Raw genomic sequence first — 23,396 nt, forward strand, 5'->3', positions numbered from 1 at the left:
AAGATGTTCATGTACTCCATCTAATTTAAGCTTAGATTTAGAAAGCCTGAACTGTAGATTCATATCTATTTCTACATGAGTAATTTGTATATCTGTAGAGGAATGGGTGATAAAACATACCTTACATGTTTCTTGTGATATGAATATGTGATATATGTGAAAGTTATAAAGTGTTTTAAATAGTAAGCATTGGTTAGTATTTGCCTTAAGAATTTGTAGGTGCTTTTTAAAGCTAATCTCTGAATTTTGCTTAATAGTTACTTGTTACAGCTTTTTAAAACAAAAATTCTATTTTTTAACAATAGGGAAATCATGATTTAGGCATGTCTGAAATTTAGGTTGATTTAAATGAAACTGCATAATTCTTTAAATCTCTTAACACATAAAGTGTATGATTTTCATGTGAAGGTCCACGTTTTTGAGTTGATATTTCTAACTAAGAGCTAATAATTTCATGAAAAGAAGTAATACTATATTCACTTAATTCCTTACTTTGTTGTGATAGTTTTAAATTTTGTTTCTATAAATGTATTCTGTCAAGATCTGTTGGAACCCATTTGTTTTTTCCTGACTAGAGAGCTTTTACCCAGGAATTAATAAATATCTGTAAAACTTAGACTTCTATTAAATTATATGTTTTTATTTTATTTATAATATAAAGTCTAAAATTAATTTTGTTTGCCATCATTCAGATCTTGAGAGAATTTCCTCCTTAGTGAAAATACTGAATCCAGAAGGTGAGAGAAGCCTTTTTTAGTTGGCATATTTTGATTTTGAATAACTCTTAAAAGAATAAGTAAACAAAAATTTAAAAAATTCATATAAAAATGGTAAATACAGATAAACATTTTATCACCAAAGAAATCAATTGCTGTGCCATACGTAATTTTCAGATTTTCTTAAATAGCAACTGTGTCTAACTCCAGATATAGTGGAAGGTGTTGTGTTACCTTTTCTGTATCCTACCTAATCTTGCTTTCCTTCTTATCACACCTACATTAACTGTTTTTTTTTTCTCTTCCGTCACTGACTTCTGTTACCCTTGGTGGAAATTTGAATACCATCTATCCTGCTTATAGAACCCAGGATAATAACCTTTGCTATACTTTGAGAGACTTGCTTTTTGGCTGGAGCCATAAAAATAATTGTCCTATTTCATTAGTTTCATGACTTTATACTTCTCTTTGCCACATCTTAAATTTGGAAAACGATTTTTGATACTGGACTCCTTAGTGTTGAAAACTTTTACCATTAGATTTTAGTCCATTATAAAAAAAAAATCATTTGAAAGTGGTAACTAGGTGCATGTATTTCTAAGATTTACTTTGTCCTATTGAAGAGTGTGAGGGTAGGATTGGGGTGACAGCTGAATTTTAAGTTTTCATGATCATTGAACAGTATGTCAGTTATAGCAGTAGTTTTCTTGTCTAGACAGGTTACACTTTTATAGTCCATCCTAACAGCTTCAAATGTTTTTGATTGTATAGCACATCAATAGTTTTTTCTTTTCACTTAATTTTGACATTATTTTGAACAGAATAGCCAGAAGAACAGTACATATACTTTACTTTTCAGCCATGGTCCACAAGTGTTAACATTTTACCACATTTGCCTTTCTAATTCATATTTTCTCTTACATTTTCTCTCTCTGTATATTCGTGCATATATGTGTGCAGACACACTTTTTTCTGAATTGTTCATTAGCCAATTGCAGACATGATTTTGTCCCTAATACTTATATATGTATTTCCTGAAAATTAAGACCAAGTTCTACTTAACTATAGTACATACTATCAAAATCAGGAAATTAGCATTGATACTTATTATAATCTGTAGACCTTACTTAGAGTTTATTAGTTTTCCCAATTATGTTTCAGATCAAGTGCTGTATGCACTTAGTTGTGACCACTTTTGTCTCACAAGACATTGACATTTTTGGATGTTCCTTAATTTGGGTTTGTTTAATATTTCCTCATGTATATGTTCAAATTTTGCATTTTTTCATAGGAATATCACAGACTTGTTCTATTCTCAGTGCAGGAGGTCTGTGATGTTGATTTGACCCACTATTGGTGATGGTAACTTTGGTCGATTATGCTGGAATCTGCCAACTTTTCTCTTCTCTTGGTAGTTAATAAGTATCTTGCAGGGAGTACACAGTCCTTGGTAAATGTGTATGTATAGTTTATACACGTTTCCATACTAATTTATTGTGTATATTTTAAGCAGTTACAAAATGTAGAAATTAAAGGATCTGAGATATACCTTGTGTGTTCTTGTAGATTCTTTCATACCCTATGGGCTGTATATTCCTGACTTTGTACATCAGGGCTGTGTATCATCTTTACTTTGTATGATTTTATAGGAATTACTCTTTTGTTTTCATCCTGAAGTAAAAAGGTTTTTGAGGGTTATGTTCTTGTACTTCTGTAGCCTTAATGATAATGATTTTACTTGTTTTAATTTTTCTTTCAGATGGAGAGCTTAATGTTTTAGATGATATTTTAACTGAAGTACCAGAACAGGATGATGAACTGTATAATCCAGAGAGCGAACAAGATAAAAACGAGAAAAAGGGTAAGATGTCTGTTATTTTTGTTAAAATAACTATAGAAATTTAATTTTTCAAGAAAATGACTTTGCTTTTGTACTGGTTTCTTGAGACATTAATACCAAAGCACAATCATAAGCAGTGGTACCTAATTCCACATGAGTAAGAATAATTTTTTTCCCCCAAATGTGTGAAACATCTCAAATAGGTGAATTTATTCCTAGGTTTGAAAGATGTGTTTTCTTTATGATTAACTTCTGAATAAAGTTATTTCAGAAGATACTTTAAGTAAATGAGGCTTTTCCCCTCTCTGACATACAATATCTGTTCATCTTTGGTGAAATAAGTGGAATACCCAAACACTCTTATATGTTATTTTAAATTGTGTTTTTAAGGATCAAAAAGAAAAAGTGACCGAATGGAATCTACTGACATCAAACGACAAAAGCCCTCTGTTCATTCAAGACAGTTGATTTCTAAGCCACTGAGCTCATCAGTTAGCAATAACAAAAGAATAGTTAGTACAAAGGGAAAGTCAGTAACAGAATATAAAAATGAGGAATATCAAAGATCTGAAAGAAATAAACGTCTAGAAGCTGATCGGAAGATTCGTTTATCAAGCAGTGCCTCCAGAGAACCTTATAAGAGTCAACCAGAAAAAGCTTGTATCCGTAAAAGGGATCCTGAAAGGAGGGCCAAATCTCCTACACCAGATGGTGCCGAGGTAGTAAATATTATTGCAGCTATTAAACAGAAAGCAATTTTTTTCTGAGGCTTTAGAACTATTTATTCACTCTGACCTTGTTTCTTATATGACTGCTGATTCCCTTTTTCTTTAAACATCAGAGAATTGGGCTTGAAGTGGATAGACGTGCAAGCAGATCCAGCCAGTCTTCTAAGGAAGAGGTGAACTCTGAAGAATATGGCTCTGACCATGAGACTGGCAGCAGTGCTTCTTCTGATGAGCAAGGCAACAATACTGAGAATGAGGAGGAAGGGGTGGAAGATGTGGAGGAAGATGAAGAGGTAGAAGAAGATGCAGAGGAAGACGAAGAGGTAGATGAAGATGGAGAGGAGGAGGAAGAGGAAGAAGAGGAGGAGGAAGAAGAAGAGGAGGAGGAAGAGGAAGAATATGAACAGGATGAGAGAGATCAGAAGGAAGAGGGAAATGATTATGACACTCGAAGTGAGGCTAGCGACTCTGATTCTGAATCCGTTTCCTTCACAGATGGGTCTGTCAGATCAGGTTCAGGCACGGATGGATCAGGTACTATTTATGTGCAAAAGTTTGTCCTTTAAAAAAAAACTTGACCTGATTGGTTTTGAACATGTTTAAATTATAAAATTTTTTAGGAGATGGAGGAGGTCAGTGAGATTGCCTTGTGATTTTTTTTTATAGTTAATTATAAGTTTTGAGTTTTGTAAAAACACTTGAATAAGATTTACATACCTATGTAAAGGCATTTCCTGCTTGAATGTATTATATTATAAATGAACCTGTTTGTTTTTCTATAAGGAAGTGTGTTTCAGGATTTAATGTTATGAATTCTTAGGTTTTTATATTAGCAACAGATTTTTTAAACACTGATATGCTTGAAGTATGTGGCACCTGTGCACTAGGTATTACAATATTTCCATGTTAAATGCCTCTAGACTTTCATCATGCAGCAATAGAACTTGAAACAACTCCTTTTCTTTCTTTCGGGAGCACACACTTTTCTTTCAGTTCTCCATGTGTGTGTTGACTGGCTGGTGGTACAGGGTCTCCAGAGGGCCAGGTGTAATGGTACAAAATGTAAAACAAGAGTGTATAAAATCTTGTGGAGAGATTGGGCAAGAGCCATCTTTGGTTATTCCTTTATTACTACATGTCCCACCACTTTATCCCTGTTTGATCCCTGAGATACAAATGTAGGCATGTTCAGTGGTTGTCACTAGGTTGAGAGGTCCCTTTTGGTGGAGAAATTCAGAGGGTCCAGCAAGGAGAGGTCTGGGTTCTTAAAGATCTTTGCCCACTATATAGGGGTTATACTTTCAACAGCAGTCTTAATGTAAAGGTACAGCCAGATCTACTTCTTAAGCATAATGTACTAAACATTAGAGTACAAGGAAAATGCTAATCTTTTGATGTATAGGATAGTTATGTATTCATTATTATAGAATTTTATCATTTTACTGATACATCGTTAGTAAATCATATTCTTGTTAGAGTGTAGATTATAGAGCAAATGGCCGATACTTTCCAGTGATTGACAGCTGAAGGGCTTTCATCCTTTTGCTCTCTAGGGTGTTAAATTTGGGTGTTTGAAAACTGATGGGGTATATCTTTTATAGTTTATAATAATGGATAGGGAACAACAGTTGCATTGGCAATATCAATGAATGTTCATTTATTGGGGAAAATGTGTATAACAACCATGGGGTTGGAAATATTTTAAGACACGAGTCTTTTTGATATCCATGGTAGAAACCGTTTCTTAGACTTTAGTGTTTGTCTTGTTGAACTCATACCAGAGAGACTTATTTAAATGGTAGGACCTGAAATCTGCATTTTGAACAAATTTTGAGTTGATGCTGATACTGTAGCAAGGTACTGAATAATACTTTGTATTTTTTAGATCAAATATTTCACATTGAATGGTATCTAGTTGTTTTATAAAACCTTGATATTAGAACTTTTAATAGAAGATACATATTTGTTTTAAAAGATATACCTGGAACTGTTTATTTTCCTTAACAAAGGAAATTTTACAGATTTTCATTTAAAGATCCCTTATATGGAAGATGTTTTAGAGACTACTTAGTATGTATTTAGTACTTTTGTCATGGAGTAGTTTATAATAATGGGTAAAAAATAAGGAGGTGGATTTGGGGCTCCTTGATTGGTAGATGTAAACTTTTAAATGCAAGGGTTTAACAGTTTGGTTTCTGTGCCATAATTTTTTTTAGATTTCAGTTTATTTTACCTTATTTTTTTCTCAATATTTTCAGTAACTTTCTTACAAAAGTGACATACTTTGATGGTTGTTAAAGGCTTGTTTGTCAAATGATTTTCATTGTTCTTTTGACTTGAGAATAATAGGTGGGAGAGGAGATCACAAACATGAGAGCAGTGGAGTTATGCAAAAAAGATGAAAGATGCTTGCAGATATCTCATGGTAATAGTGGATTTAACATTACATAAAAACAGTTGGATAGGATTGCATTTGTGCTTTTATATTTTTTTCTGCATTATCTTTGTGAGAGATCCCTTTAGTACTTTGAACCCTAAGGGTTTTTTTAAATATATTTTATTGATTATGCCATTACAGTTCTATTTCCCCCCTTCATTCCCCTCCACTCTACACCCCCCCACCATTCCCCCCCTTTAGTTTATGACCACATGTCTCAAGTTCTTTAGATTCTATATTTCCCCTACTATTCTTGCCCTCCCCCCTATTTTGTACCTACCGTCTATGCTACTTATTCTCTGTACCTTCTCCCCCCTTCTCCTCCTTTCACTCCCCTGTTGCTAACCCTCCATGAACCATAAGGTTTTTTAAAAAATTAAATTTATTGAGCCCTGGCTGGAATGGCTCAGTGGATTTGAGTGCTGGCCTGTGGACCAAAGGGTTGCTGGTTCCATTCCTGGTCAAGGTACGTACCTGCGTTGCAGGCCAGGTCACCAATTGCGGGCATGAGAGAGGCACCCAATCCATGTATCTCTCCTTCTCTTTCTCCCTTCCCCTTTCTCTAAAAATACATAAATAAAACCTTTAAAAATTAAATTTATTGAGTAACATTGGTTAATAACTTTGTAGATATATCAGGTATACAGCTTTGTAATACAGCATCTGTATACTCACCACCCAAAGACTAGTCTCCTCTTGTCACCATATACCTGACCCTCAAAGTATTGTTTTTTAAGTAGCAGAAATAAATAGCAGAAAGAGATGTATCATCTGCAGTGGTCAATTTATAATAGACTCCTACATATTTGAGGAAAAATTAAACATGCTAGGATTTTTGAAAGAAAAATTTTAACAAGGTTTTATTAAGTCTCTTTCATGTGGATGTCATATTTGATTCAGTGAATCTGGTGTATACTATGTGCCAGGCACTATATAGGAAGGTGTAGTAGTGAACAAAACAAATGCTTTTAAAGAAAGAGATTTGGATTTTGACACAACCCCTGGTTTCTCATCTATTTGAGTGAGATTTTCAGTACTTTATACTAAAAGTTTCAATCAGTTCACAAAGTTAGGTATCATTATTCAAAGCCAGCAAGCCTAGAAATAAATGCATTCCTCAAAATATCGCTGCTTATTTGAAATAATCATTTTGACCATATGGTTGCTTGCTTCAAATGGTCTTAGCTTTGTAATTGTTCGATTATGTGCTTCTTTGCTCTTTCCTTTCAGCTCCAAGTTAGGAAAATTAGTGTCATTTACAAGTTTCTTGTTACATCTATTTAGAGAAGCAGTTATTAGTCAATTACAAAGGAGAAGATGCTTCAACTAAAGAAAAGGAACTTAGGATGTCTTTGGAGTTTTCCATCTTGGACTTAGAATTTCTTTTCAAGAATAGTAGTAAAATACCTTTTTCATTAGCTCATTAAGAATAGAACTCAGGTAAGAATAGAACTCAGGGTTTGTGCTTCAAGTTACGGACCATGCATTTGAAACTAGATTCCACTACCCAGAAACTGCAATACACTCACCAAGTTGTCTTAACCACACCTCTAAATAGAGGTTCTTTTTCTGTAAATGAGAGTAATGGCATTATGTATCTAAGCTTGTTGGGAGGCTTAAGGGAGGTAATTTATTTAAAGCTTTTAAAATAAGTTAACTCTGCAGAGTTGTCATATAATAGGAAATTGTATGCAAAATCATTGGTGAGTATGTTTCAGCTTTGTGTGTGTGTGTGTGTGTGTGTGTGTGTATGTGTGTATGCCATTTTCTCCCCTCATATTCATTCTTATTTCCTAGCTGAGAAAAGTAGAGGAGTTTATAATGGTATAATTAAAATACCAATAACTAGAGATAGGAGAACCTCATTCCATCTTAGGTCCTTATTTACTTACAAAGTTCCACATTAAGCTCGAATAGTTTTTATGTGTGACAGGTAGTGCAAACCTTTCTGTTTACTGAAGATTCCCATCTCTCATAGAAATACATAGGAAATCATTAAGATTTTAGGAATAAATTTTAAATTGAATTTGATAGGAGCAGTAACCTAGGAAGGAAATGAATGATCAAGAGGAGTGGAAACACCAAAATAAGCAGTGGCCCCCAGAAGGGAGTCAGTAATTTACTCCGGTTTTTTTTTTTTTTTTTAACAGTTGAATAGCTTTGGGCCTGGAGTTCATTAGACATTTAAGAACGAGTTGGAATTGTGATGAAGACTCATAGTATACTTTTTTAAAAAGAGGACCTAGAACAGTGGAACTTGATACATAGAGGGAAATACAGTAACTTTTATTGATGGGAAAGTTGAGTTTTCTTTACAGATTTATCCCACGTCTTAGAAAACTTTATTCAGGCACCTTTATATATAGTATAAAGTACTCACAATTATGGGCATGTGTTTTTATTTGATCGGAATTGGTGGGAGAAACAACAAAATGTCCTTAGTTTTTGAATAGTGTCTTTGAAATGGAATACCTCATTCTGAGGTAATTGAGAAGCAGGGAAGAGATTAGCCATGATTAATATTTAGGTATAATGCAAAAAACATGATATATAATGTTATGTTCTTGTTATGTATACCTGTGTTGTAATGTTTTTTTTTAATCCTAATTATTTTTAGATGAGAAAAAGAAGGAAAGAAAGAGAGCTAGAGGTATTTCTCCAATTGTTTTTGATAGAAGTGGAAGCTCTGCATCAGAGTCATATGCAGGTATTATTATTTACCTTTAATTGCAATCATATGCAACTGATTCTAATGTGATCTGTAGAAAGTGTGTGGAGGCTGTAGTTAGTATGAACTCGTTGATGGCATGTTCAGTGTAATAATTCTAGAGAAAACTAAGCTTTTTCTTATTATTTCAATCCTGTTCTGTTACTGCTTAAGTGGAATTTCACTTTTTTTTTTTCTTGGAAGATGATGATTCAGTGACTAGTTTTCTGAGTGGGAAACTGTTCAAATATACATATCTTTAAAAACCCAAACAACCCAAAAAGCAAAACACTCGTACACATTGAGAAGTATTTTTTTGTGTGTGTGGGTGCGCCAGGAAGAATAATTTGTCTTGAATGAGAACTTTATGTGACAAGACTGTAGAAATTTTGTCTTATCTCTATTAAAGCTCAATCTGAACAAATGTACTTTGGCTAAATACAGGTTCAGAAAAGAAGCATGAGAAATTATCATCTTCCGTTCGTGCTGTCCGAAAAGGTATCATTTAAATTTGAAATTGTTTTCATTGCATGCTGCATAAAGTCATTGTTTTGCTTTATTGGTTTTCCATTAATAGTTGGTTTTAATGTAGTAATGTTCTGATATACTAATGGAAAAATAATGTGGTCTGCATAGATCTCCATGTTCATTTAGTGCATATCTTTTAGAGCAATAGCAAACATCTCAGGATATGTTACAGTTTTGGGGCACCATGGATGGTATATATATTTTTAATAGCATAATAGTCTGTTTTCAATTTTTAAAAGAATAATTTGATGGAAGCAATTGTAAAATTTGTAGCCATTTTCATGCTTAAGTATGGATCTGATATATCAGAACATCGCTGGATTACGTTTACCTTCTTGCAAAATGCTGATTCTTTTCTTAGCTTTGCTTCATTATGTCTTGTGGCTTAGCTTTACAGGTTGAATGGGTGATTATGAACTTTTTAAAAGTTGGGTGTGGAGGGCTAATTTTAGTACAGCTTTACAACCCTTTTGTGTAATAATGACCTCTAATCAGTTTGGATTTCTTTTTTCCAGATCAAACAAGTAAACTCAAATATGTCCTACAAGATGCAAGATTTTTTCTCATAAAGAGTAACAACCATGAGAATGTGTCTCTTGCCAAAGCTAAGGTATTAGTGTCAGTTCCGTTGAAATTATCTTAATTTTGAAAATTTTAAATGGGAAGGTTGAACTGATTAGCATAAGATATACTATCGTTTTTCATAAAAGTGTTAAAGATCCGGAGCCCAGTTGCCACTTAGGGTCTGTTTTCAGTTTGGCTAGGCAACCTTACAGTAATCTGGGTTTTCTTGTAAATCTTTTAAAGATTTTTGAAATCAGATATTCAATATCGAAGAATATATGTATATACGCATTATACTTTGTATTGTAAAATATATTTCTGTTGATTTTTGTTTTTCTATATTTGATTGCTAATTATTTGTACTAATACTTTTTAAAAAGTTTTGTTAATTAACCAGTTTTTGCTTTATATTGATGCTTGCTTTAGACCTTGAGATCTTGAATTCATTTCTTTATAGAGAGAGTTATTTTAAAAGTAAGGTCACTTGGATTTAGAAGAAAAGGAAAGAATTAGCTTGAAGTCCAACTGCAGGCTTCACAAAGAGGATATGCCCAGTTGCTGTAGGATATTATAAGACAATAATTTTTGTGTTTTTGCTACAAAAATACACGTTTACTACCCCAGACATTATATCTTTCTGTTCTTGGTTTAAAATGAGTAATTTCAGTTTCTGCTAATTCTTAGAAAATTAAAATCTAAAGTTAAATATTTTTTCTAATTGTATTTCTATCAATATTAATATTCTTTATTTGAGGATTACCCATCAAATTTTACATATGGAAGGAATAATGTACCAAATAGCTGTCTAGTAGAGGTTTATTCGTTTCAGCTGGAGTGGGTTTATGCAGAAGTAATTAAGCACACTTACTGTGAATGAGATCTAGTTTGTGTGAGCAGGTAAAACAGAAGAGTTTTTGCTCTACCTTCCCATTCTTTCTGTCAGTCATTAATGAACAAAGAATTGCTTAAAATTCTTTGGAAATTAACTATTTTCTGGTTCTATGTAAAGAAAACAGGCCTCTTCAGTGAAACTATTGATACATAAAAATTTGAACTTAAGTAGCAAAACTGGGAAATGCTAGAAATTTGATAAATTCTTCACTTACGGATTTATTTATACAGTAATTTAAAATTATTTTGTTAGTCACATTTTTTTAAGACAAAAATGTGTTGTGATTCACGTTAACATCTTTTTACCACAGTAAGTGGATATGATTTTAAAATAATTGTGTTTTTTTTATTATTATATAGAATTCTAGCACATAAGGTTTGAATCCTGCCTCCCTCCCCAAACATTTATTTAGTTGTTTTAATAATTTTGTTAAGGCTAGTAATTTTCTCCATATTTTTCCTGAGTTTTTAAAAAATTACCCCATTACTTTGACAGCTGAGTAAGTAAGACCTCTCTCTTTATTATAACTTACTTGAGCTGAAAATTCAATGTCAGTAGATTTGGTCTTTTGCTGATATAATCGGAAACATGAAAGATTGACATTGACTACAATTTGTATGATCTTTGCATTATTTGTATAGGGTGTATGGTCCACACTGCCAGTAAATGAGAAAAAATTAAATGCTGCATTCAGATCTGCAAGGAGTGTTATTTTAATATTTTCGGTCAGAGAGAGTGGAAAATTTCAAGGTAAGAATAAAAGTAATTGGGATATATGAAAACATTGATCATACTATATTAGCATTTTTATATTATGTTGTGATTTGATTCCCTTAGGATTTGCAAGGCTTTCTTCAGAATCACATCATGGAGGATCTCCTATACATTGGGTGCTTCCAGCAGGAATGAATGCTAAAATGTTGGGTGGTGTCTTTAAAATCGACTGGATTTGCAGGTAGGTTACAAGTGTATATAATAAAAGTTGTCCTTGTTTTGAATGGGCTACCCGTTGGGAATATGTTAAAACTCAAGAGTTGTCTGGTTTTAATTTATTATTCTTTCTAGTTACTCCTTTTTTTTTACTTTCTGTGGGGAAAAATTAGAAGCAGTCTAAATTCTCCCATATAGGAAATTGGTTAGGTAAATTAAGATTTGTTACTGAAAAAAAATATGCAGAAATAATTGTCTGTGGAACAAAATGGAAAGATATAACACTTGAAAAAATTTTTTAATGTTGGACTGTGATGTTAGGGTGGTGGGAGAGTAGGTGATAATCCTCCTACTGCGCTGCACCCAGAATTTTAAAATAAAAAAATTCTCAATTCTTAGAATTAAGTTACAATTCTAATCAATAAAATTTAAAATCTGGCATTTTATAGGGGAAAAAAGGTGCCAATTATTTCTTATAGTGATAGACGTTTTTTGGATGGATAAAACTGTAACGGTCTAAGGACAAACTTTTTAGTCTATGTTTTTATAACTAGAAATATCATTGGTGTGCCTGGAAAGTATTTGGAGATGATGCTTTTCTTAGGAATAGGATAAAAAATAATTGCCCAGTTTTAGATTGGTTGCAGCAAATTTGTTTTGAGTGTGGCTTCTTTTGACATTATTTTCACATTATTGATAAGTAAAATTTGTTTATAAATTTTAGAAGGTGGACTTAATTTGTAGATTATTGTTTTCATATTCCTCTTACTGGTTAATTTACCAGCTTGTTTGAAATGTATTTAGCAACAGAAGAGGTACAAACCAAAATCATTCATCTCATTAATGTTTTGTGTGCTCTTGAACCAGTGTTGATGTGTGAAGTATTCAGATGTGTATTAGACTAAGAGTCCTAGTCTTTCGGTAATACCTAGTGGGCATATGTATCACCCTCACACATTCGTATCATCACCACCACCACAGAGCATGCCACCTTATTACAATAGTACTATAACTTTAGTTATACTTCTCTTTTTCTGTAAATGTCGGAGTTTTTCCTGAGGTTTAAAAATGTTACCCCAAATTTGAGCATTCAGTATTCATCTTTAAGGAAGTTCATGTAAGATTAAAATAAGTGATTATATAGCTTGTTCACTGCACCAGCTTACTTGCTTGTGCTTTTCTTCCTCCATTTTGCTTTTGCTGTAAGCCTTTTTCATTGCTTCAGATATTGTAACCCTGCCTTATCATTCTACCGGAGGCATTTACTGGGCCATGTGACTTTCAGGCTTACCGCTGTGCCACTCGATTTTCTGATTATTTTTCTCTTCAAAAGAGATATGACTAAACAAAATGAAACTCCTGTTTTTCACAAAATAATTGTGTGAGCTTGTTATTCTTTGGTAGCTATGGAAAAAAGAGTAGGGATGAAAACAACTCTTTACCTTATTTATCTATGTATATCCTTTTGCTGAAGAGTTTCATTTGTATTGTAGTTCTTATTTTGGCATTACTCATTTTATGCACAAATAGATAAACTTAATCGAATGCTGTTACTTTTTTTACTTCTCCTTGACAACTAACAAGTATTTTTTAAATGTCATGTTTGCTTTCAGTATTATGCTAGGTTGATAAAGAACTACAAAAGTACAGAATATCTTTTTTTTTTTAAGTTGGTCAGACCATTTTGCCCTATGGCTCAGAAGGATTTAGAGTTTGTTTAAAATTATATACTAGAATACTGCACTATAGTATAAGTAGGGGATAATTAATACATACAAATACACAGATTTATAAACAAACATTTTTATTGTTAAGAGCTATTCTATGGATGATGGGTAATAATTAATTGCCTTATTGAAAGGGGGGAGACACTTGAATCTGGTAAAACAGTCCCTGAACCAAGCAAGGATAGGGGACATTTATTTTCATTTGGTGTTAGCTACTTGGTTAAGATTCAACTCTTTGTTTATCAGTTAATAAAAAAATACAAATTTTCTGAGTACACAGAATCAAGGAATACACTAAACATTTTTATATGTCATTTCATTTGCAAACTGCTTAAAACAAATACGAAGTAGGAGGTGTTATCCTTGTTTATAAGATGAAAAACTCAGAAGTTACGTGAGAGAGAGCTGGAACTCAAACTCCAGATTGTCTTTGTTTTCAAGCGCATGTTCTTAAGCAGTGTGTTATTCAGTTTTTTTTTTTTTTTTTTTAAGTGCATTCAAAATGGAGAATGTGGAAAGAGTGTATCTCTGAAGGGGCTCCTTCTCTGGGGAATAGCTCTACCATTCTAAGTGATTCTTACATTTTAGTCACATTTAAATCATGATTAACATAGGGTTTGACTATTGAAAGTAACATAAGGCCCATAAAGTATTTTGCAAAAGAATGTAATTACTATTACTTTGTATTTAGGCGTGAATTACCCTTCACTAAGTCGGCTCATCTCACCAATCCTTGGAATGAACACAAACCAGTAAAGATTGGACGTGATGGACAGGTTTGCTATTTTAATTCTTTTAAAAACAACATTTAATCAACACTTTTTAAGACCTTTATTGAAGGACGTTTTAAATTATTTCTGAAAGACTGTGTGTGCAGTATTAAGGGAAAATGTTCTTATTTGGAGTTTATGATTACTGTGATTAATGACTGACTAATAAGATCTCCACTAATGTTGGAAGCTTTATATGGTACTTTCATTAATACAATTGAAGGAAAAGTTTTGAAGAGAATTGGTCTGAGTTTTCATTATATTATTACTGATATTCTGAACATCTTTGCTTTTGTTTTCTGAATAGAAGGAAGCTTTATAAAAAGATTGGTTATAAGTACTGAGATTGTCAAGTCAAATGAAATTAAAAATGTGCAGTTATTTAAAATTCAAACCTTTGACTCTCATAGTTTCTGTAGGTAATTTTGAACACAAATAATTTCTGCTGCTCATAAGTGAAAATGGTAGTTGGAAATAAAACTTAAATTTTAAAATTCCACAGACTATTAAGCGTTTGTAGTTAATCTAATGGATTTCAGTGCATTTAGCAGTTTATATTTGTTAAAGTTGTGACATACATTAATATAACATTTTTTCTCTACTATATTGAGACGGTTGGATACCTTTGTCCTGGTATTTCTGTATTTTATACAAAGAAATAATCTGCAGAGGGCAGTTGTCTCAGAATTTTAAGCAGTTGTATTTGTATATTTAACTTTGGTGATTCTATACATTTTAGTTTTGCTCTTATTGGGCAGGAAACAATGTTGAAAAGTTTCAACATTAAACCTCATTTCAAGGAAGTTTATTTGAATCCCATGTAATTGCCAGTTTCTGGAAGGAAACCTCCAAAATACTGTTTTTGTTCTTGTATATCAGGAAAATATATATTAAAAGTTTCATCTATTTTCATCTTTTACTTTCCTATTCTAGGAAATTGAACTCGAATGTGGAACCCAGCTTTGTCTTCTATTTCCCCCTGATGAAAGTATTGACTTGTATCAGGTCATTCATAAAATGCGTCACAAGAGAAGAATGCATTCTCAGCCCCGATCAAGAGGACGTCCATCCCGTCGAGAACCAGTCCGGGATGTGGGAAGGTTAGAAACGTTCTTTGGACTGATAATAGGCACATGTATCAGAATAACATGATGGAGGAATGTGATTCGTCAAAAGTTTGTCCTGCGGTAAAGAAGAAAGAGAAAATCCTCAAATCAAGCTGCATGGACTAGTTTGTGGCTTCATTGAGGATTTCACATGGTCACCTTGATCTCAGTCATTTTTCAAGAGGAAAATGGGGATCTTTCCTTATGCAGAAAAATTATTTGCTAAAGAGTATTACCCAGTTTAGATTAGTTGAGATTCTGTTTATACAATGTATAAAATGGAAATGAGGTAGGCCTTTGTCGCTAAAAACAGGCTAGAAAAGAGGAAGAGGAGGAAGTCTTTATTCACAAAAAATGTTAATGTTTTGTAAAAAGCCTTTTCTTGCAGGTGTGTCTCTGGATACCCTTATGAGATATGGGACTTTTATAAAGGATCACTAATATTTTTTCAGAAGATGACGCCTCATTTAGAGGATAAAATATTTTAAGTTATTTTGATATTCAAGAGGAGCATTATTGGGACTGTTTCAGATTTTATCACCGTGATGTGTTAACCCCATTGCCAGATATTCTCTAACCTGTACCCAGTGAATTCATACATCTTGCTGAGCTTCTGAAAATAGGTCCTTTCCAAAGGGGATCAAGTGGCCCTGGGAGACCCGGCAACAAACCAAAAGGAAGGGCTGTTGCTGTGTCTGTTCACAACTTTTCCAGATGCTGGCAGTACCTGTGGACTTAAAAGTGTTTTTTAGAGGATCGCCATGGTTATTGATCACTACTTTATGAACTAAACATCATTTTCCAGGAAAAGGGGGTTTAACTTGTTGCAGAATTGGAGAAGGCTTTGCAAAGGACTGAGTTAAGCCCTTCTACCCAACACCTTCCCTTGTATAGATTTGCATACAGCTAATCTAAAATATTCTGCTAAAGACTATTGGATGTGTGGTTGATGGGATGAAACCTTTGGTTACGTTTCCTTTTGATGGAAACATCCTGTGGTAGGTACAGATAATCCAACAAGAGTCCCCATTCTTTTGAGCTTAAAAAGGACGCTGTCGAGTAGGTAGGAGGAAACCTGGCAGAGCCCCCTTATTTTCTGGCTTAAAAGGACTGAGCACCAAGATGTCTTTTGAAGTTTTAAGCTAAGAGGTTTCCAGTGCAATACAGTACATACAAGTGAAGTTTTTACCTCAGTTTTGCAATGGACTGCAAACTATACTTATTACACCACTACACCTTCTCTCAAGCCTGCCAGGGCCTCCATTTATGTATGTGGCTTACAGCTTAAAGTCAGTAGTTGGACTACTGTATGAACTTTTACTATCATGTTTTATACCGGTCGTAAATGCACTCCCCAAACTACAAGAAAGCGGTATGTTTATTTTTTAAACCAGCTTTTAATTTTCTTAGTCTTATTTATTGTAGATGCAACTGTTTTATTCTGTTGGGGGTGGGGCTTGGGGTAATTGCACTTAAGTTTACGTTGAACTTGTGTTGCAAAGTTAATGAAAATAATTGATATTCAAAAATAGCTGGAAAACTAGCTATGCAAGGTTTGACAGTTTTTGGTATGGTAGAGTTTTTGGACATTAAGGGTAAACATATATTTGTTACCTAAGAAATTTGAAATATTTAAAAATTTTGTGAAGCCCTTTCTTAAATGCTAAGTAAAAATGAAGTGTATTTAATTATGTATTACATTAAACATTAAGACTTACGGAAGGCAGTAGAGGGCAGCACTGCAGAGAGTAAAAGTTTACTTCGTAAAGAATACTTTGAACTTCTTTTATGAAATCTGTTAAAACTCTGCCCCATTACTTGCCAGTTTTATTTTAAAGCATTGTCTCTGGAAGAAATTTCCTTAATTCTTAAATGTTATTAAATATAGAAACTTATTTTTCATAGTATTAAGAATTTCAAAATTTTCTTGTAAAGTTACTTTTAATAAGTTACCAAATTTTCTGTATGATGATATGAAAGTACAATTTTGTGCAGAGAAGAATATTTAAGACATTCTAAATTTTGTTGAGACTTACCCTAAAATGACATTAGTAAGTTTAAATATATAGTTTTTGAAGTTACGTATTGTGTAATGATAGAGCATTTTTTCCTTTCTTTTTCACTTGAATGGAGACTTTATTTGGGAAAGTGTACTGATTGTTAAATTGGATATTTAAATTAGTTTAAGGGTGGGTCATTCACTTTTGTTTATAGCACTAAAATGAGATTTACATATTTTGAACAGATTCCTCTTTCCAGCTGTCTCTTCATAGCATGAGGATTGCAGAGAATATCTACTTCCAGCAGTATACTTAAAAAATTGATTTATAGTAATTTGAGAAAATTTTAGAGTAAATAATGGGCAATTTTTTGTACTTCTGTCAGAAACTCTTGCTTTGCTATTTGTTCTTCTAGCAGTTTTTGGTTTAATTTCTAATATGTCTAATTTGTGTAGGCGTCGACCAGAAGATTATGATATTCATAACAGCAGAAAGAAACCAAGGATTGACTATGCCCCTGAGTTTCACCAGAGACCAGGTTAATATTTTATAATCCTGCAGATATTTGACTTAAAATTATTAAACAACCAAAACACAAAAAACTTCTGTTGTAGTTGTGTAGTTGTAAAAGTGAGAAATCTAGGACATGACTACTAAACTTTAGGAAATTATTAATAGTCCTCACCTAGTAGCTGTCTCTCCTTAAGGTTATCGAATTTTTTCTAGTGTGACTCATTATCATAAATCTGTTAATTATCTGATTTTGCTAATTTATAATTATTGCAAAAGGTTAGGTATAGTTAGGGAAAACGGTAATATTACACTTTTTATTTCTTAGGATATTTAGTGTTTCATGTGTTACATAGCTTTGATAGGAAGTTGAAATTATGCTGTATTTTTCTAGATAAAAAATCTTTGAGTTTATGTTTTAGAGAGGAATGGGAAATACTTTGTAACCTAAAAGCCAGCATCTCGGTTATTCTTTTCTTGACAGATTAAAAAAATGTATTTACAAGAAAATAATTACTTAATGTCGCGATGCATTTATAAAAATTAGGTAATTTGGAAATTGGTGTTAATGAGCATAACAGCAGTTACATAACAAGTGGCTTAAATAAGCTTTACTCTTCTTCAAAATAGGTGGTACAGGGGAATGAAATTGGGTTTTCGCTAGTAACGTAGCCACTCAAATTTTTTGTTTTAATACGCTGAGGACTTACTAAAAGGTGGTGGGAAAATATTTTTATCTCTACGGTTCTTTCATTTAAAATCTATACATCTTTATTTTTGCAGTTTTGTTTTTCTTCCCTTTAAGTTTGCATTTTTAAAAAGTATCTATGGCTGACCTAGTAAGACTGTGTATATGTATACTTGGGTAGAAGGTAAACATTTGTTTTAAAGAAATTCTATTGCAGTGTCCTCAAGATAATTCCGTTGCCCTTACTTTCCTTATGGTGCAGAATGAAGAAATTTTCTATCTAGCGAAAATTGGGGTGTGGATTTAGAAGATCCATACGAAAACCTCTACCAGTTTATAAGTCTGTGTGATACCAGTAAATTATTACTTCCTAGATTATCATGTAATCTGAAAAGAAAATCTGAAAATGGAATAATGCAATAATAGTATGACTTAATAGCATCACAGTATTCATGGGAAGAATTGAGATGAGTGGTAAGGAAGGTTTAATTATGATGCCATAATGAGAACTATAAATTTCATTTACTAAAATGCTTGATGTTTGAACAGGGTATTTAAAGGACCCACGATACCAGGAAGTAGACAGGTAAGTTTGGTTCACTCTTGCTTAGTTTTGAATTACATTCTTGGAACTAGTTTATGAATTACCTGAATTTAGTTTCACAAATCTTATTCCCAACAGACGATTTTCAGGAGTTCGCCGAGATGTGTTTTTAAATGGGGTAAGCATTTCATTTCATATGTAAAGTACATAAAATCAAGATCTGATTTATTTTGTAGTTTTGAGTTTTATTTCTATTTGTTATTGATGTTATCATCTTTTGTTTTAGTCCTACAATGATTATGTGAGGGAATTTCATAACATGGGACCACCACCACCTTGGCAAGGAATGGTTTGTATTCTATTTTTGCAAATAATTTAACTTTGTATGAAGTTCTGTGTATTTTGATTGCTAACATGAATTATTCTTAAGGGTTGTCTATTTAGAGACTTAAATATATATCTTTGGTAATAAATAATGACATGCTGTTTTTAAAATTAAAGACTAAGGAATAATTTGATTTGTGTTGATAACAGGCTTAATTGATAAGGGTTATGGCCTATTGTAGGTGGGTAGTGTTACAAATGCTGCCTGGGTTCATATCTTACCTTTTCAATTCTGACCTCGGGCAAGTTTTATAAGTCCATTCTTCATTTCCTTGAATGTAAAACTCAATACAGTTGTTCATTCTTTGGCTCATCAAAGGAGTATTTAGTACCTACTCTCTGCAGGGCACTGTGCTTGTTCTGATTATCCACTGGTGAGCGAAATGGGCATTGTACCTATCCTTGTATGGCTTAATATTTAATGGAATAGTGTCACTCTCATAGGATAGGTGAAAAGCTAAACTCAAAATACATGCAAAGTGTAGTATAGTGCCTGATCCTGATATTCAGTACATTCTCTCTATAAAATAAGGTTAATTAAACCCTCTTTCTAGTTTTTAATATTTTCCTTTAAGAAAACTATTTATTCTTCTTAGAGTACATTTTAAGGTATTGAGGATAGCTAAAACATTAATTCCCAAGAAATAAAACACTTGGAAATTTAAATAGTTATTATTTTTTACCCTTTATAAAAGTAATGCCACCTGTAATGTGACCTCTCCATCTGACTTTTGTTTTACTTAAGGGCCCATATACAGATACATGAATTAAAAAATTTTTTTTTACATTCCATGAAATTTAAAACAAAAATTTAATAACATCTTGGCACTAACAAGGGGAGTGACCTTTGAATTACCCTTAATCAGTTTACAATGAATTTAAAAGTTCATTAGCTACTAGAAGGCTTTTTTTTTTAGTATCGATATTTACATCATGGTTAAGAGGACTGATTCTAGAGCCACACTGCTTCATGTTGTGTCCCAGCTTCACTCCCTTATTAGAATGTGATTTTAAGCAAGTTATCTAGCCAATTGGTGCCTCAGTTTTGCCTTTTGTAAACTAGGAATAACAGTACCTGTTTCATATGGTTGCTGTGAGAATTAAATGAGACATGTAAAGTGCTTATTAGGACAGTGCTGACAGTGTTCATGCATAGTGTGTAAGGGTTTGTTATTTCTCGTAGTATTTAAATGATAGTGGATTAAAGAATAAACATGTCAAATCTCCACAAATGTGCAATTAGAGTTTATTATGGACATATTCTTAACAAGCAAATAAAGGATATTTTGAAGAACCTTTATGCCATCAAAGTAGATGGCTAGTACAGATGAAATACTTGTTTGGGATGGGTGGTTTGTTTATAAGGATATTTGGTACATACTTATGGAAGAGGGCTTTTGTTTTCTGGGGCTTTTTTTTTTAGACTCCTTACCCGGGAATGGAACAACCTCCACACCATCCCTACTATCAGCACCATGCTCCACCTCCTCAAGCTCATCCCCCTTACTCAGGACATCATCCAGTACCACATGAAGCAAGATACAGAGATAAACGAGTAGTAAGTGCATGAGAAGGCAAAAGTGTGAGGGAACTACTTAGAATTGTAGATCATTTAAATGTAGAGGCTACCATGTTATTTTGATTGGTGGGTTGTTTCATATTCTTACTGCAAGCTGTTTTGGAGTAATTCACAACTTGTTTATTAAAAATGGCTTATTATCCCTTTGGATTATTTAAATAGACTAGCTACATTTCTTTTATTGATCAAACGCTGCTTAAGTTTGAGGCAACTCCTACATCCGCTCTTAGGCAATGTTCTAGGGGTGTGGTATACTAGGATATTTTGTGTCTTCACTTACTGTGCAGTTAATATTGCAAATAAGTATTTCTCAGGTTTTTGTATGTTCTGACTCAATGTTCATAGGATAGATGGTGTATGTTCAGGTAGTTAACAGAAAAATTTCCAATCTCATTTCGTTATTTGTTTCTGCCAAATTTTGTTGGAACTAGTAACCACGAGAACTATTTCACCTTCCTATCTCTGATTTGTAGGATGACGGTAGCAAATAACAAACATGTTATGCTATAACAGAAGAGTAAATTGTACTTAAATAGTAGTTACTGGTTCTAATAATTTGATATGAAAGCTTTTTTGTTCACCTAAAAAAGAGGATGAATGAATGACAATGTCTAGTTGAGTTTTTTGTTTTTAAACTAGTGAGTCTGACTTGATTAAATGGTATTGTTTTTTCTTAATAGTACTTCTATTTTTAAAAAATGAAATTGTCTCCCGCCACTTGTTAGCATAATTCTTTTGTGTGTAAGTTTGCTAGCCTTTGAAAGGTAGTTTGATTGTTAAAATAGGATGTACAGTTTGGGGTTTCACCCACCAGCCCCTGAACCTCGCTGTGTGTGTGCACATGGACACACGCACAAGATGGGGTTTGTGCTGGGTCAAATAAATATCTCTCTATCTTTCCACTTAGACAGAGACTGAATATTTGAGAGTCATTTGAAAGTCATTTGAGAATATTTGAGGGTCATTGTGCCCACTAGTTTCCTCGCCTATATTTGATATATTTTCATCTGTTGTCATTTATTTCCTTATCCCAGTGATTTTCAACCTTTTTCATCTCATGGCACACATAAACTACTAAAATTCTGTGGCATACCAAAAAACATTATAATAGCCATAATTTTCATCAATTTACAAAGTAGTAATAATAATTACCCACACCTTTTGCTCCACAGTGACTTTTTAAAAAATTATTATTATTTTTTTTTAAGATTTTATTTATTTATCTTTAGAGAGGAAAGGAAGGAGAGATGGAGAGAAACATCAATGTGTGGTTGCCTCTCGTGAGTCCCCCACCGGGAACTGGCCTGCAACCCAGGCATGTGCCATGACTGGGAATCGAACCGCGATCATGTGGTTTGCAGGCCCATGCTCAATCCACTGAGCTATGCTAGCCAAGGCCTAAAAATTGTTTTTTTAATTGAACTTAACAAAATGACTTTTTAAAAAATCAGATACCTGTTTTTGTATATAAGGATTTCTGGTACCAAGAAATAACCAATGAGACACAACTGTACAATGCAGTGTGACCAGTAAGGTACAACTCTATAATACCTACATATTTGTGGTTCAACACAGGGCAGTTCACACTGGACGGCTATTGTGTGTTGGCTGTTGTAATTTTTTTATTTGACAATATGGGGGGGGGCTCAGCGTGCCTGACTAAATAGTCAGGTGTTGCATGTTTTAAAAATTCTGGCAGCTCACCTGTTGTGAAAATCACTACCTTATCCTAACAAAGATATTCATCCTTCAAAATCACATCATATTAGAACATTTAATCTTAATTCAGCAAAAACAGTTTGAGAATCCTGACTGATGCTTACATGGTACATATTCATTATATAAAAAGTAATGTAGAATTGTCTTTGAATCTTCTGTGTATTTATGTTGACCTTTGAAAAGAGACTTAAGTTCACTAAGTAAAGGTGAGTTGAGAATTCAGAGGAGAAAGCTAGATCAGGGGTCAAGCTTAGAATCAGTGGCAGTGACAGCTTGCATCTCACTTAGGCAGTATACTCATCCTTGTCCTCCTCAGCCTTTTATGTGTTACTGACTAGCTCTTTGTGGAGTCCACAATCTCACCTGAAATTCATTTTTTTTAAAGTTTCAAATTTCATAAATTATTTGTCATCAACAATGATTTAGTTTGAAGGAAAATCTAGACTGTGAGAATTCTTAATTTTACCTTAAAAGGATAAGTTACTTATGTGTTAGTTTGTAGCATCAAAGGAGAAAGTTATCAGTAGGGTTTACCTGTTAACAAAAAAAACATTGGCGACATTTAGTGTGATCATCGCCATATATGCATGATGTGCTGGACAGTCATTAGTAGGTGATTACTTTGGCCTAAATCTTTTTTTTTTTAAATATTTTATTGATTATTCTATTACAGTTGTCCCACGTCACCTTCTTCATCCCCCTCCACCTTGCACACCCCCTCCTACCCACATTCCTCCCTACAGGTTCATGTGCATGTGTCATAAGTTCTTTAGCTTCTACATTTCCCACACTACCCTTGCCCTCCCCCTATTTCCTCCCCACTGTCTGTGTTACTTATTCTCTGTACCTTTACCCTCCTCTCTCCTCCTCCCACTCCCCTGTTGCTAACCCTCCATATGATCTGCATTTCTGTGGTTCTGTTCCTGTTCTAGTTGTTTGCTTAGTTTACTTTTGTTTTAGGTGTGGTTGTTAACTTTGAGTTTGCTGTCTTTTCACTGTTCATATTTTTTAACTCTTTTTTTTTTAG

General features: G+C 33.3%; 1 protein-coding gene across 3 annotated transcripts in view; it reads left to right on the forward strand.

The window, feature by feature from the left end:
* Positions 1-23,396, forward strand: part of YTHDC1 (YTH N6-methyladenosine RNA binding protein C1) — a 34,152-nt gene that overhangs the window by 7,974 nt on the left and 2,782 nt on the right. The window contains exons 2-17 of one of the 3 annotated variants that reach the window (XM_037138102.2): positions 693-737; positions 2,476-2,577; positions 2,947-3,275; positions 3,398-3,818; positions 8,339-8,428; positions 8,873-8,926; positions 9,472-9,566; positions 11,054-11,162; positions 11,250-11,367; positions 13,761-13,845; positions 14,773-14,939; positions 17,401-17,483; positions 18,693-18,729; positions 18,802-18,865; positions 18,974-19,036; positions 20,495-20,629. In XM_037138102.2, the coding sequence (XP_036993997.1) occupies positions 693-737; positions 2,476-2,577; positions 2,947-3,275; positions 3,398-3,818; positions 8,339-8,428; positions 8,873-8,926; positions 9,472-9,566; positions 11,054-11,162; positions 11,250-11,367; positions 13,761-13,845; positions 14,773-14,939; positions 17,401-17,483; positions 18,693-18,729; positions 18,802-18,865; positions 18,974-19,036; positions 20,495-20,629 (1,997 nt within the window). The remainder of the gene's footprint in view (positions 1-692; positions 738-2,475; positions 2,578-2,946; positions 3,276-3,397; positions 3,819-8,338; positions 8,429-8,872; positions 8,927-9,471; positions 9,567-11,053; positions 11,163-11,249; positions 11,368-13,760; positions 13,846-14,772; positions 14,940-17,400; positions 17,484-18,692; positions 18,730-18,801; positions 18,866-18,973; positions 19,037-20,494; positions 20,630-23,396) is intronic. The other 2 variants (XM_037138103.2, XM_037138104.2) reach the window with 2 other exon arrangements.

This window comes from Artibeus jamaicensis, unplaced genomic scaffold (genome assembly GCF_021234435.1).
Source record: "Artibeus jamaicensis isolate MK-2021 breed Jamaican fruit bat unplaced genomic scaffold, CSHL_Jam_final contig_908, whole genome shotgun sequence".
In the NCBI taxonomy this organism is placed as follows: domain Eukaryota; kingdom Metazoa; phylum Chordata; class Mammalia; order Chiroptera; family Phyllostomidae; genus Artibeus; species Artibeus jamaicensis.